The sequence below is a fragment of the Notothenia coriiceps genome, unplaced genomic scaffold, assembly GCF_000735185.1.
Source record: "Notothenia coriiceps isolate Sejong01 unplaced genomic scaffold, NC01 NC01_scaffold00026318, whole genome shotgun sequence".
In the NCBI taxonomy this organism is placed as follows: Eukaryota; Metazoa; Chordata; class Actinopteri; order Perciformes; family Nototheniidae; genus Notothenia; species Notothenia coriiceps.
Window position 1 is genome coordinate 45,979 of NW_011359019.1, and position 16,166 is coordinate 62,144.

General features: G+C 41.1%; 1 protein-coding gene and 1 long non-coding RNA gene across 2 annotated transcripts in view; one reads left to right on the forward strand and one right to left on the reverse strand.

Annotated features, from left to right (window-relative positions):
• LOC104956745 (uncharacterized) overlaps positions 1-8,404 on the forward strand; it is a 13,897-nt gene extending 5,493 nt beyond the window's left edge. Inside the window, exon 3 of the long non-coding RNA XR_799592.1 lies at positions 8,395-8,404. This is a non-coding gene — a long non-coding RNA (uncharacterized lncRNA). The remainder of the gene's footprint in view (positions 1-8,394) is intronic.
• Positions 8,405-12,922: 4,518 nt separating this feature from the next.
• The window catches only part of LOC104956748 (rho guanine nucleotide exchange factor 10-like protein), a 61,854-nt gene continuing 58,610 nt past the window's right edge, over positions 12,923-16,166 (reverse strand). The window contains exons 19-20 of the mRNA XM_010784274.1: positions 13,640-13,740; positions 12,923-12,957 (exon numbers count right to left, since the gene is read on the reverse strand). Of these exons, the coding sequence (XP_010782576.1) occupies positions 12,923-12,957; positions 13,640-13,740 (136 nt within the window). The remainder of the gene's footprint in view (positions 12,958-13,639; positions 13,741-16,166) is intronic.

Sequence of the window (16,166 nt, forward strand, 5' to 3'; positions counted from 1 at the left end):
CACACACACACACACACACACACACACACACACACACACACACACACACACACACACGAAACTTCACTTCACAAATAATATCATCAGTTGAACGTGTACAGTGTTTTCCACAGATCTGAAATATACTTGGGGGGTTGAGGTGACGTGCCTTTGTGACGTGCAACAACATTAACATTAATATGAACCTTTCTGTTGGTCGCTTGTTAGCAGACCCTTCACGCGATGGCAGAGCGAACTTTACATTTTGGAGTTAAATGCATCAATCTGGTGCACTTTGAGGGGAAAATAAAGGGACTAGATCTATGGAAACACCTATATGAAACAGAACTGTATACATTTAAATAATCATAAAATCATGGCCATAACCAATAAACTACCATTTCCAATATGAAAAAACATTGAAACTTGTTTATTTATTTATTTTTGGTTCATTTATAGTTGTGAGTGTGTCTGTGCTCCTGAATCAGCCTCTCCTGTCTCTCTCCTCTCCCCCTGCTCCTCTTTGAGGCAGCAGCAAAGACTAATTTTAGCTCTCAACAAGTTTTAAAAGTGTATCTTACCTTTTCTCACCTAGTTAACTTTTTATTCATGCATATTTTACTAATCACTACCCCCTCAAATGGAAATATGTGTTTACATATAAATGGTGACCAAACCGTTTGATACCCACTGAGAACTTAGACTAAGTTAACTATCTAAACACTCAGAGAGTCCTTAACCTCGCCTGAGCTGAGGTTATCCCGAGCTTGAATGACACACATGATCTGTATGACAGTGACCATGTAGACAGCCAGTCACCCTGTGTGAGGCAGGCCACTTAACAGGCCTGGCCATCGGGAAACCCCCCGGTCCTCCCGATGGCCAGTCCAGGACTGGGTACAGGAGGCGTAGAGCAAGGGATCATTGTCCAAAAGTTAATCGATCGCAGATGGCGTTGTGGTCGCGGACGAATACAAAAATTAAAATAAACCTAAATGGGTCGCCAAATATACTTGGGCGGCCATTAATATACCTGGGCGGCCCGCCCAAGTAAAGTCTATGTGTGGGAAACCCTGGTGTATAGGAAAATAAATCACCCAAGAGTTGTTGCTATTTTGCATTCCTGTTGAAAATGACCTTTTCCATGCCTTGATATTTATTATGTTTAGTCAAATTTGCATTCACTACACGTAATACACTACCTGAATATATTCTTTAGTTTTGATATTGACAGTAGGAAATACCTGAGAAAATGTATTCCATATGTTTTGCTCCGTCAGTTTATTCTGTGTTTTCTCTTGTATGTCGCCCTCTGAATTGTATGTCACACTACATTAACATCATTATTGCATTTATCATCCATAGCATTAACGGACTGAAAAACAAGCAAGAAAAACATGCATGTCAGCCTCCTCGTGGTAATTACAAGAAGGGGCCTAGGCATGGGGGCTACTGTGGCTCCCAATATACAACAATTAGCGTCAAATTGCAGAAGTGTGCCGACACACAGAATGCAAACATCAGCAACGTCGTTGTCGGAAATAATAACAATCAAAAGCGTTTGTTATATTACTACGAATAAAATGAACTATTTATTTTGCATGTAGGTTGTCAATTACCTCAATGTAAAGGCATGGTATATGAACATGTCTAATACATAGAGAAAAAAATATTCATTATTGCCTGAAGTGTATTTTTATTCTTAATTTAATTCATTACCACCTGTATCAATTAATAATTACTCAGTATAGTCGTTTATCTGTTGTAGGAAAACAGCAAAGCAAACTGATGTGCATGCGTTGTACAGATAATATCTTCAGCAGATTAAAGATAAATGTGATATGAGCTTCATGACAGAAGAGCTACAGAAAATGAATTATTGAACATGTTGGAAAATGATTGAGCCTTAGCAAGCCACATGAGATTCAATCAAATCAAAACAACAGGCCATCCTGATAATGTTTTCTCCCCAATCGCATACAAAAGCATGGTCAGGAAAACAGTTAAAATATAAAAAAGTCACACTAAGAGATTCAAACCCATTTGGCTCAGAGGTTCTTAAAGTAGCTTCATACAGGAGTCAAAAGCTACATCATCCCTGATTTCGAGTTGGGAAGTCAGGGAATGTGCTCATATGCAAAGAAGACTTGTATATTGGTACTAGAACTAGATGATAGCCGTTTCTATGAATTTTGGTATTGGGCAACACATTCTTCCGATGATTCCGACCTCACACGAAAGCAGCACAAATGCAGCCCAGAATGGATGCGCTCCAAAATGGTATGTGTTCTTTTTAGGCCATGTTACATACGTATGTACGCCAAGTTTCATGAAAATCAGGCAAGTAGTTATTCTGAAATGCTGCTGAGACACAGACAAACAATCTGAGCCGAAAACATAACCTCCTTGGCGGAGGTTAAAATCAATACTGCATTAAACTGGTGATAAACTTACAAAATGATTTGGCAAATCGTAGGCATGAGGCAAGTATGCAGTGTGAGCACCACATTACTTAACATTTATATTAGTTTTCATGTGCATCTATTGGGCTCTCCAGGAAATAAAATGTCTCCTATATGCAGACAGCTTATCACACTTTTCTCTATAGCAAATGATTGTATTACATAGACCTGGACAAATCAATAGCAAAACAAGGAAAGAGTAACTGTGAATCAGAAAAACATCCAGAGTTGTTTATTTACTGTTTACAAGGCAAAACACTCCTATACACCACTAGTTTGCTTGAAAATAAACAAGCATAGAGCCTAACAGAAGACATGCATTGTGCCGTACATGTTAAATGAAACTTGCCTGGATCGCACAGTGATGTTAGAATGTGCAAAGTGTAAAGGGAGGTGAGCAATGTGCTTTTACAGGGCAAACTACCTGATTGGGCAGGGGGTGCTATAATTCTATCAGGATGAACCACTATAAGATTACACAAGTCAATTTCAGAGCCTGTACTCTACTTGGAGCTAAAGTTATGTCCACCAGTGTTTAATACAATTGGGATATCACATTAAACCTGAATATACAGTTGCTGCATAGATACATTGCATGGATGACCTAACCAGGGGTACTTTCCCACCGTCGGAAAAAATGTATTAGTCAGTAAAAGAGAACCGACAAACATTTGTCCTTGTTTGTTATACCGGTCTTATTCTAATTTAGCTTGTTTTATTCTTAGTGTTTTGCCTTTTTGTACTGTATTTAAATGGCATTTCATATACTGTTTCTGTTGCACTTTATCTTAATGCTTCTGGTAAAGCACTTTGAATTTCCTCGTGTTGAAATGTGCTTTATAAATAAAGGTTTCTTGCCTTACCAGATATGATAAGCGAGCTGCACCTTAGTGAACTGCAAGACCTGAACAGAACGTTATAATTTAAAATGCATGAACACACGTTAGCAGAGAAGCAGAGGAGTCTAAATAGATATTTAACAGTGATATATAAAGGGGTTTATCCAGCTTCTGCCAGTCTGTGTGGTAGTAGAAGTACCAATGTAAACTTGAATGACCCTACAGAAGACACAAAAGTTACACTACAACAATTGGATTGTTTTAACTTGTTTGAAAAAACAATTGTGAAACACTATCAACTTTTAAAAATGAACTGAAGTGACCCACTGGGTTTACATTATAATAAAAAAGGTTGGGATCCACTGGATTAGTTAACAGTATTCATCGAACCAGGATAACACCATGTTACCTTTCAAATGATATCACCGTTACAATAAAGTCCTTATGTAGAGCTGTAGGTTGTTTAAGCATCCATGTCCATTGAATATTAAATTCCTGTAGTGATCTAAAACTACCGCTCAAATTGCTACAAATTGCAGGTAATATTGCTTTACTTGGGTATTTCCAATTATTTCTTACTTTGTACTTTAATCGACTACAATTTAGAGGCACATATTTGACTTTCTTCTGCACCATATTTTTTTGAAAACCATAGTGACTTTATTGAAATTTGAATGAATGAGTGAAGTTTAATAAAATAAAAATATAATCAACAACTAACTAATGCTTTGCTAATAATTTGATGCTAATACTTTAATGTCTGTATGTATATATTGACTAAAATACATTTGTAAATAAATACTGTTTTTGAACCGAATTGAACTTGAATAATTAAGCCACTATTAATAGTGTTTAAGAGTGTTTATACACTGTGGTATTACTACTACTACCACCACCACCACCACCAAAACATCATTATACAAATGGTAGCGAGTTCCACTGTACTGCAGTTTATTTCTCTACTGTATACAGTCTTTGTTAATAATGGATAAGATTCCACAACCTTAAGTTTAAGGTCAGCTCTATGTACTCATTCTGTATAATAACTAGCAACATCATGTGTGAAGTTGTGTGGTCGGAATACAAAGGAGGGACATTTAGTTTCTCAGTCTCTTTATTCCAATCATGCTTTTGTTTCAAGTCTTTTGCTGATGAAGATTAATTTGCAGAGCATGGCGCTCTATCAACCCCAGTGACACAAAGGGCAGATATATAGACTAATTAAATACAGCAGTGCAATTGATACATTCCATGGATCAATGTGAGTGTGGGATCTGTTAATTAAATCTGTGATAATGTTTACTCATCATAAACATTTCCCATGTTTGAGCACAGCGAGATAGGCAGCAGAGATTATCGCAGATTCATTTTCGGGCTGAGGGAAAATCCCTCCAGCACACACTGAGTGAATGCTGCTCTTGTGTTCTGTTAAATGTTTATATTTAAAAGTGTTATCAAAGGGAATCTTACCAGCGTCTTTGTTGACGGGACATACTTTAACAGCACAAAACAAAAAGATAACAGCTACTTTAGGTATGGCTAATGCAATTTGAACAGATGAAAAGAAATCAGAAGCAAAGCAATCTGAATCCGTGGGCAGAGGAGGGAGAAGTACTCAGATCTTGTACTTAAGTAAAAGTAAAAGTATCACAGTGTAGGACTACTCTGTTCCAAGTAAAAGTCTTGCATTCAAAATGTGCCTCAAGTAAAAGTACAAAAGTATTATTATCAAAATAGAGAAAGTACTGAAAATAAAAGTGGTCATTGTGCACATTGGCCCATTTCCGAATAATAAATGTATGGATTATTGATGCATTAAAGTGTTATCAAAGCTGGTAAAGGTGCAGCTAGTTTTAACGACTTTGTATGCAGCTTGTGAATTTACTCAAGGTGTAACTAAATACCTTATTTCTAGTCTAATAAAAGTCTTATTTAGTCTTCTTTCAAATGTCAAATCTAAAAATGTGTAGTTTTGATGTTTTTTATATGCATTTTAACATGTTAAGTGTTAAATAAAATGTATTATTATTATTATTAAAGTGTTGATTATATTTCACATTTCACTCATCTATTGATCCGTGTGCAGGGGGAAAAAGCGAGAGACCGGCACACTTAGCAGTGTAACCACAGGCAACAGCCCCCTGCCTGCCCTCTGTTCCCTGCAGTGGGACTGATTGCTTGTCTCAATCATCCTTCCCGACCGCCCCCACCTCTCCATCTTCCAACACACACACATAAACACTTAGGCCCACACAACCTCATCAGCCCCCTCTCCTTTGCCCACATTCATTCCGTTGCTTCTGTCTCAGCGGCAATCTCTCATGATTTGACGGCCTCTTGTTCTTCTTGTGAGGGCCATCAAAGTCTGCCGCCTTAACCCTGTGTGAAAGGGCCGAGGCTGCATGGTAGGAAGCAATTAATTGTGCGTTGAGAAAAGCCCATTAATTAGGAAATGCTTCTGGCTATTTCACCAAGACTCTTCAGAAAGTGTAGGGCTACTAGGAGAGGCATAAAAGATGCAACGGCACACCGGGTTATTTATGGGCCCCGGGGCTTTTGGCGAAGCACCACGTGGGGTAATTCTCGCTTTCTATTTTCAGGGCCTCGTAACGACACCACATGCACTCACAAAGTGGCAAATGCTCTTTGCTGGCAGTGTCTCTTATCAGGCTAGGTAGCCATTTTATAGCATCTAAAGCCACTTGAATTGTGCCAAAATACATTGATCTCCAGTCTTTTTCAAAAACCACTACCATCCTAAGTACAGGTGCAAAATGGGTTCTGAGAAAACTGATAGCATTAACAAGTGGTTGCTAATGGGAAATACACTGATAGTACTTTAATACAGCATGCAAGTATGTCACTAAAAGCCACTGATATTCACACATGTTGCACAGGGATGGCTATTAACTACAGCAGTGGAATATTGCTGCATTTCCTCTAAATGGAGGTATAACAGAATCAAAACTGGTGTGAAGATGGGTCTGGGTAAATTAGTTTTGTGATGTCTAATCACTCACTAAATCATGCATGAGAACATTAGCTATTTGCGGTGTCCGCCATTTGGGGACATTTTGCGGAGCAAGGCACCCATTTCAAACTAAACAAGACCGCGGTTGGGTGCGTTCGAAATGCGGATTAAATTGTAGGTCTCCCTGAGCACAGGGCAGGCCTGCCTCCGCCTGCACTGACGGGGGAGCATCGATGACAGCACGCCATCCGTGAAATTAAATCAACAACTCTCTTATTGTAATTACCTTTGGTTAAATGGGAAGGCAAAGTGTGGGTGTTATACAATTAACATGTAATTGTCATCCTGACCAGGTTGGTGGCGTTTTTGTTCCCAAAGGGACTCAATGAAATGCATCAGCCCACCCTCATCTCCGCCATTTGCTTTAAGATATATGATACGATGAGTAACAGCATGTCACATTGCTGCTGTGTGCAGTATGTGCAGTCATGAGTAAAGGGTAATGTGTAATCTATGCTGCAGCTTATTCATTGGAATTATTTTCAAATTATTCCTTAAAAAGCACCATTGAGTTATTACCAGGGTTTTGTGTGAACCGGATAACACGGGCACAGCGCCCTCTTACTTTCGGCTTACATGTTAAGTTAAGTAATGCCAGAAAACAATATTTCTGTTCGTCAAAAACTGTATAATTACTAAAGAATTATGAAAATTGTGTCGAATAGACAGTCAGACGGCATGGGCAGCTTTGTTTTTACGGAGCTCCGAGTAAAGAGGGGATCGATATCCGGTCGGTCTGCCGGTGGACGATTGGCAGGCAACAGATTTACACTTAAACTGTTTTCAGTAGAGGAAGTAAAGAAACCGTAACTCTGGATTTATTTGTGGTTTGAGGTGCTATACTTGACTCAGCAGCTTTAAGACATCAAGCAATATGATTTTGTTTACATTACATGTCATTTGTTAGACGCTTTTATCCAAAGCGACTTACATACATTCATTACTGTGGACAATCCCCACAGGAGCAATTTGGGGTGAAGTGTCTTGCCCAGGGATACAACGACATGCTGACTGCAGTGGGACTCCAACCTGCTACCCCCTGATTCGAAGTCCAGCACTCTATCCACTTAGCCACNTGGCAACCGCTCGCCTTTTTCAGCAGGCAGCTGACGCCGAGGGAACGCAAGTACAGCGCTTTTGACCGGGAGCTCCTGGGTCTTTATTTGGCTGTGCGGCACTTCCGTTTTCTGTTGGAAGGCCGTGAGTTCACGGCGTTTGTAGACCACAAACCGCTCACCTTCGCCATGTCAAAGGTGGCGGAGTCTTGGTCGGCACGTCAGCAGCGGCAGCTCTCCTACATTTCGGAGTTTACCACAGACATTAAACACGTGGCTGGCAAGTCGAACTTGGTTGCCGATTGCCTCTCCAGGGTCGTCATCGGAGCCGTCCAGCTGGGTCTGGATTATGCTCTTATGGCGGCGGACCAGGTCACCGACTCCGGCGTCCAGAGTCTGAAGACAGAGAGCGCTGGGCTGCGCCTGGAGGACGTGGTGTTCGGCGACGCGAGCATCACCCTTCTGTGCGACGTCTCTACGGGCCTGTCACGACCGGTCGTCCCCGCCAACTGGAGGCGTCCTGTTTTCGAGGCGGTGCACGGCTTGTCTCACCCTGGCGTTAAACCTTCGGTGCGCTTGGTGGCCGCGAAGTTTGTCTGGCGTGGGCTGAAAAAGGATGTAAGAGCTTGGGCCGGGGGGTGCGTGGCTTGCCAACGCGCTAAGGTGCACCGCCACAACGAAGGCCCCTTTGGAGCGGTTCTTAGTGCCAGAGAGGAGATTTTCCTACCTCCTCACCATGGTGGATAGGACGACCCGTTGGCCAGAGGCGGTTCCTCTTGTGTCGACTTCAGCCGCTGACGTGGCTAGGGCTTTTATCGCGACGTGGGTGTGTTGTTTTGGCACCCCGTCAGACATTTCCTCGGACAGGAGCTCACAGTTCACTTCAGGGCTCTGGGGCTCGGTTGCAGACAGTTTGGGGGTCAAACTGCACAGGACTACCGCTTACCACCCCCAGGCTAACGGCCTCTGCGAGCGCTTCCATCGCTCAATGAAGGTGGCGCTCAAGGCCAGCCTTACGGACGGTCGAGAAGCTGCCCTGGGTGATGTTGGGCCTGAGGACCACGCCTAAGGAGGATCTGCAGTGCTCCACGGCGGAGATGGTTTACGGTCAACCCCTGAGAGTCCCAGGGGAATTCCTAGCCAAGGCAGCAGTTCCTTGGTCTCCTACGGCTCAACAGGTTTTCCTGCAAGAGGCTTTCGTTCCGGTTCCGACTTCTCAGCACGGTGCGCCGGGGTCTCAGGTGCCAGCTGAGCTACGCTCGGCTGGGCACGTTTTCATCCGCCAGGACGCGCACAGGGGCCCCCTACAGCCCCCTTACGATGGGCCTTTCCGGGTTTTGGAGCAGGGGGACAAGCACCTGGTGGTCGACATGGGTGGCAAGGCGGAGACCGTCTCGGTGGACCGGGTGAAGGCTGCTCATTTGGACTTGGAGCTGCCGGTGGTGTTGGCCCGTTCACCACGACGGGGTCGCCCCCCGTCTTCGATTCCCGCTACAGGTTTGAGTCTTGTGGTCCCTGTTCCCACTTTGCCGGGAACCGCACATTCAGGAGTTGTTTTGCCTGCCCCCATACTCAGNTTTGGCGATTAGGCCCAGGTTTGGTAGGATGTCATTCGGGAAGGGAAGAACCGTTTCCGATGAACCCCCAAAAGAAGTGAAAGTATGAAGTACTGAACGTGATGAAATCTTACCTTGTGGGATGCAGTGGAAATCTATGGATGAAATGAGAGGTTAATACATGTGGGGATTTAGACATACTGATGCCTCCTAGGCATCCTCCCTGGACGTACAGGGCTTCCTGGACGTACATTATTCTCCGTCGGGACTTTCCATAGCCGCGGGAAGTCATTTTGCTCAGGGGGTGCTGCCAAAAGTGAGGAGGGGGCCGCTTAAAAAAGAAAAAAGGCGGTGCCCGGCTGTCAGTGATACGAGCCACATAAATTGTTTGTAAAAGGCGAGACACGGCAGGCAAAAACATCGTTTTTCATGCACTGGTCAATTTTGAGATGTTTTGCTATTTTGATTCCATAACATGTTTTCTTTCAGGCTTTTGGAAGGAAAACGCACAAAATACACATTTAAGTGTTCATTTTTACTCTAGTTTGTCTATTTCCGTCTGTATATTTCTCCTAAATTCACCTAAAGTTAGCATTCTAACGTAACATAAAGTACCGCGACCGCTGTTTGCACCATGTCATCAGAGATATCGTTGGAAAGCTCGGTCTCTCCTGCACAATCTCATCGGATCCAAATATGGTCATGTGGTGACTCTAGTTAACCATAATTCACTTTTGAAAGTTCCTACACGGACCTTGTTTAGTGTAACACCGTAGATATAGGTTGCCAAGCTAGAGCGAGCAACGCACTCTAACTTGACTCTCCTCACTGAGTACATGTCTGATACTACTATTGCTTGATGGAAAATAAAGAGTGGAAATCCATCTTAAATACTCCGCCTCCGACTCCTTCTTACCGGCACTACATTGTATAATTTACACAGTGCCTGTAAACCGGAGGAGAACGCTGGAATTTCTCCTCCTACTTGAAAGACTGCGGAGGGATAGGGTCAGCAAAATTAGTTTATTTTGGGGATTGACTGGATGCTCTGACCGGTCCACTTCCTGCCCGGCGATATGCAACGCCTCGCGTCGAAAATCAACTTGCATCCTATTTTTAGCGGAGCCCAGCGCCGAGACGCTTCTGAGCCATAACGCGGCGCGTCTGGTGGAATAGCACCCATTGACTAGAGTGGCAGCGATCCTTGCAGATGCCGCGGCACAGCCGTAACGCGGCCGTAACGCGATGCAGACGGACCCGGTGGAATCTAGGGGTTAGTGTGAAAGGGCTTGAAGAGAAGAGCCTTTGAAAACACAAAATAAATAAATAACTACTTTTGTTTTTCTTAATTATATATTTAGTATTCATTGCTGTTCCAAATGCCTTCCAATCTGTACTGTCTCTCTACATGTATGACAGCAGGGATTTTAAAACTGCATTGATACAATATGGGATGGATGTTACGAGTTACTACATTGCTTCGTGGCAAAAAGGAAAGAAAAGGATTGAAACAACAAAACCAGGATCTGTTTAGCAGAGCAACTGTCAAGGTGTGAAGGAAACACAGCGTTCGTTTAAAATGCACACTGTCAATCATTTGAACGAGAGATGAGCGAATCAATATCTTTGTAAGACATTTATTCTGGTAGAAATATCAAGTCTTCATTGTTTGCCTTGAGTTGAGAAATGATTTAATTGTTTGATGTCTTGACTGCAGTGGGGGTTTCTCTGTACTGTATCCTCCTCTCACTTTTTATTTATCTTACTTCTACTCCCAAAGCTCCTCTTATTTCCCTCTAATTCTCATTTTATTTATTGTACTTGCTTTGGCTTTTTATTTTGTTGCACCTTGAATCCTGTTCTCCTCACACTTAGCCACTTGTTATGTTGGTGATGGAGTATATTCAAAGCTAACTTTACTGCTGTTCTCATGGTAACTTGCTCTCGAGGGCAGATTTGGCTACAGGCCTAAAACCTTAGAAATGTAGATGTGTCAATTTCCTCTGATCAGTCCAGTGATTTTATTTTTCTTCGTCTAATAGTGCAAACATTTCATGGCTAGCTTAACATAGAGGTCTGCAACAGGCACTTGAGGCTACAATGTAGCAGGTTTGATTGCAAATCAGATAAAGCTGGATTGGTGCTGACAGTAGCATTTGAGAGACAATCAATATGTGTAATATTTACATTTTGAAAGCATTATATTGCTTGTCTTCAGGGGTGGAGGGTGTGTTTCACGAGTATAAGATAAATCCATGTTTATTTGTTGTTGTCCATTCCCAGTGAATGCCACATAAATGCAGTTTATTCAATTAGTCTAAGCAAAAGGAGTAACATGTTTGAATGCTCCTCAAGTCATACAGTCATATTGATGTTTCTTGAGGACTTCATCAGCAGACAAACTCTTTTAAACCGTGCAATTCAGCATTAATATCGTATTTATATTAATACACCACTGTATACACACTGTAATATACAAGTTATATATTACACTCTGATACTTAAACTTCTTATGTTTATATAAATATTTGTAATCTATTTTATGTTATCTTCATTCCATTTTTTACTTTAAAATCTTGTGTTTAAATACATGTTTGTATTCTCTTTTATTTAATATTTATCTGATATTTGACTTCCTACGTATGAATATTGCATATGTTTTTATTGTATCTTTTAACATTTTCTAACTTTAACTTCTTATTAATATACATATTTTTATTACATTTTTTAATTTAACTTCTCATGTTGATATAAATATTTTGTATTCTATTGATCTTTTTCATAATTTGACATGATTTACTTCAATTCTGAAGTTGATATAAATATATTTCTGTTATCTTTTAAATTGCAATTTCCTACTCTAACTTCTTATGTTTCTATACATTGTTAAGAATAGCTTTTCCCCATATTCTATTCTAATATTATTTTTGATTTAATTATTACAGCATGGGGGTCCACATCCATATAACAGCTATGTATATATTGTAGCAGGACTGTGCTTTGAATAACACCCAGGTCCACTCGGCAGCTATATGGGAGGAGAGCAGCATGCTATATCTCTGCCACTGTCCTCATCAGTAGGCTTGCTGTGTTGCTGATAAAGGTGTGAGCAACATGGAGAGGCTGGGGATGCTTCACTGTAGCCGCAGCATCCTCTGTCCTCGGCCTGATGTTTTTGATGCCACAACCATACTCTACCGGAGACTCTACAGATGTAGTGTATGCTTCATGCACCTCTATACACACCCACTATGAAAGGTAAGCCAGCAGAACAGGGGAAGAATCAAGTGTTGTGGGTTGTTTTTCTTGTTCAAGGATGGAGAATCTCAAGAAGCAGGGGAGGCAAAGTCTCTGGATTCCTTTCTTTTGGAAAGCAAAAAACACTTCAGGCTCCCTCTTATCCTTCATCCAACGTGGGGTTCATTGATACTCTGAAGGGTATGCTTGAGTGTCAAAAAGATAGACATATTTGCTTACACTCATCTTCGTCAAACATTTAATTGAGTGTCGTAAACCTCCAATGACTTCCTTTGAAACCTTGGATTTGTATGTGCTGATGCTTGAAGCGATGGCCTCTAGGATCCAAGAGGCCACAACAATATAATTGGAGTTACACTCAAGCGCAGTACTAAGAGAAGTACCGCATGCACAACAGAGCCAGAATAAAGTGTGTGTGACAAGGAAGAGCGCTCAAGGCGACACGGAGAGAAGGAAAGGCTGGGGAAGAGGAGACTGGGGGGGTGAGTGGGTTGAATATGCGTGCCATCATGGCCAAATAAGCAGATGAATGTGCTCGGTAGTCCAATCGCTGAATTTGCCACTGGATGACAGCACGCATTGATTAACCCCAGAAAGGAAAATGTCCCTTAGTGTGGTCAGACAGCATAGTAGACTTAAGGCTGGGCAGAGAAGAGCAAGGGTTGGAGGAAAGATGTTAGGAAGATTTTACTTCTTTTTTTTTAAATAACTGTGCTGCTCCCTGCTGGGCAGGGTGTGGCCATTATTTTTCTTCATGGATATTGACCACTGCTGAGACTACACAATAAATGAGATATCAAAAATAAGAGCCTTAAAAATTGGTAGTAAAGAATTTAAAGGGGCCCTACTATTCTAATATTCAGGTTAATATTTGTATTTTTCTGCCTCTACAGTGACATGTTTAGATGTGCAAAAATAACTTTGTATTTCTTATACTGCCTGTGGTGCAGCACCTCTAGAGCCCAGTGAGCTCTGATTGGTTAGATGGCTGGCTCTGTTGTGATTTGTCAACGGCATGGAGATGTCCCACCCCTAAGGGGAACTTTGAGGTTTGAGCCTTTGTAGACCATTTTCATGCACAAAAACCTTTATAACACACTACAGGAAAGGGAAAGTCCCACAAACCATAATAGGGCCCCTTTAAATTGGATTCTAATGCTTTTTTCCAATACTTGGGAACAGAGGTTATTAATTCAACATTGTTTAAAAAGTTTGCCTCTTTCTTCAGCACATCAACTCCAAATGACCCATTTGAGAGTCTCGAATGTTCTCTGATTATATAAGTCGTAACACCAACTGTGCTCTCAGCCAATAGAGAGTGAGGCAAACACTGATGGTAGGTCTGAGCCTCTGACTTAAAACATTGTCATTTCATTTCATTCCATTACATCATGTTGTTTGTATAGAAATGGCATGGTAATCCTTTTTCCGTGTGAGTGTGTGTTTTGTGTTTGCTTACGTTGTGCAATCTTGGCCAAGTGCAGACGGTTGACCCAGGAGATCTTACTAAGGGGGTTTGGAGTATTGAGGACCACCATGAAACTGACAGGACGCCCTGACCTGGAAGAGAGCAGACAAACAAACAAAAACACACAGATTTATTGATATTACATTGGAAATGTTTGTCACAAAGTCATCGTTGAACAACACAGAGTATAAACATTTCTGCTGGTTTAGTTTGACGGATTTCATTTCAGCATTTGATCAGATCAAACAGTCTCTGATGTTGAGGCTCAGGAATGATCCCGGTGTTTACTAGGATTTGACATCACTATAGAGGGGCAACCACTGCATTTTATTGTGAACTCCTGCATGGTATTGACAGTAAAGCTGAACCTTGAACCAAACATTTCCTCTACAGGACAGGTGTCTTTGTGCAAAACAAATCTGTTTTTATACTACTTATACATTTTCCGAATTATGTTGTGCTGAATTGAAATTTCAAAAGGACAAAAATATTTAAATAAAAGTCAGTCAAGTCGTTATTCGCCATCTGAGTCAATACAATGATTTAGTCTATCGCCTTTGCGTTTGCAGTATCACGAACTGGATGTCTTTGGCCAAATTCCCGGAAAAAATCTCAACTTTCGCTTACTTGGAAGTGAGATCATAACACACAAGCCCTTATCATTATTGCAATTGGTGTTGCTATAGTGAACGACATTTTATAATTCAATCCAGGAACTTCAAAAGAAATAATGTGAATAACTAACCAGAACATATTCATTGGTAGCCACATCATAACATGAAGCCACGCCCTAAAGCAAAAACGCTGCTTATTCATTTATTTTACTCTCAAAGGGACGATAACTTACAAAATGACCAATATGATGCATTAAAACAAGCATTTGAGACAATTACCACATTAATGAAATGTTTTCTGAATTCTGAGTGAAAAAAATCAAGTTAGAAGTTAGACTTCTATGCTTTTTGCTAAGAGTTGAGTCACCCCCTGCAAACCATTTGAAAAAAAGTAAATTTTAGACACATACTGTATAGCAAGGTCCCATTTTCTGAAGAAAGACATTGAATAAACTGCTTGTCAATACCGGCAGATGCTTTAAATCTCAACTAATGTTGGAACTCAATGTGTAGTGCACATTCATTCTAGTTGACTTAACCCAGTTAACTCAATGGACAACGATTTTTATCAAATTGGTTTCCGCCAGTATTCAACTGAAGTTGAGTTTGACAAAAAAACTACGAGAAACGACTCCTCACAGCAGCGTTCAAGCAGCCCTTTACTGCCGATTCAGATCACGCCAAAGGAAAAGCAAATGCATCAGCATCTATTTGCAGTTATTCGTGAGTAGTGCACAAGAGTAAAACGTAGGATGTCAAAGTTAACAGAAGTTGTTTTATGTGAGTCAACAGTTGTTGCAGAGGTTTTAATATGAACAAATCAGATGAGTGGAGTGTTTGCACCAAAGGAGCCTTGTGCTAATCTTTGCTTTAGGCTACAGTAGTGGCTCTAGGCTACATTAGTTGTTACTATGCTATCCAAACGCATCAACATCTGGTTGAGTTTAATTGTTGGTAATTGGGGCAAAAGGTTGTATGAAATACAGAATATTTTCAGTTATGCTGCTTGTATGTTGATCTTTTATTTAATGTTCATCAAGAGTCCAACAACAGCAATGATGTATATCCTTGAATTATTACAGTACAAAAATCATAACAATTTTCTATCCAAGTTGCTTCTTCCAATAATGTAATTATGCCAAATCACCTGCTTACACGTTATTGATGTGGAGAAATTGTTAATATTGCACTATGGAAATATCAATAAAACAGAGTGGATAACCTCTAAGCAGTTACAAATGTGCAGGCTGTTTAAAAAGAGGATTGTGCAGATAATTAAGCCTCCATTGCCAAAAAAGAAAATAGCAGAGGGACATTATACAGATGGAGCTCCAGATTCAAAAGACATGATTGCAACATGCATTGTTTTCTTTATCCATGTAACAACAAGCAGAAATGACCTCTGAAAGAAAAAAAACGACTCCTACTGTATGCATTAAATTGAAACTATTTAGCAAATAAATGTTTTTATCTTCGGTCCTTCATTTTAAAACATCTCGTCCTACTTTCTTCTGAACATCAGGTTGACTATACTACAGGGTGTGATATCACAACAAAATGGGAAGTGCTATACAAATCAGAAAGAGTCAGAGAAACAGGGCACCAAACAAGAAAAATACAGTTTTCATTTCATGGCACTTTAAGTTTAATACATCAAGTTTTTTTTTTCCTGTGTGAACAGCTGCTTGCCTGTTTGTAAGCTTCACAGAGGTTCGGTCTAGTAATCTAAGGCTTGTTGATTTCCGCCTGCAACATCCAGGGCAGGTTGGGACGACCACACCTCCACATAGCCGCGGGAAGTAGGGCTGCTGCATAACCCCCTAGAATCTGGAGAATCACGAAGTTGCGCTGAAAGGCGACAGAGGTCCACCGTGTCCCCGCAGCGAGGCTACCCCAAGGCACAC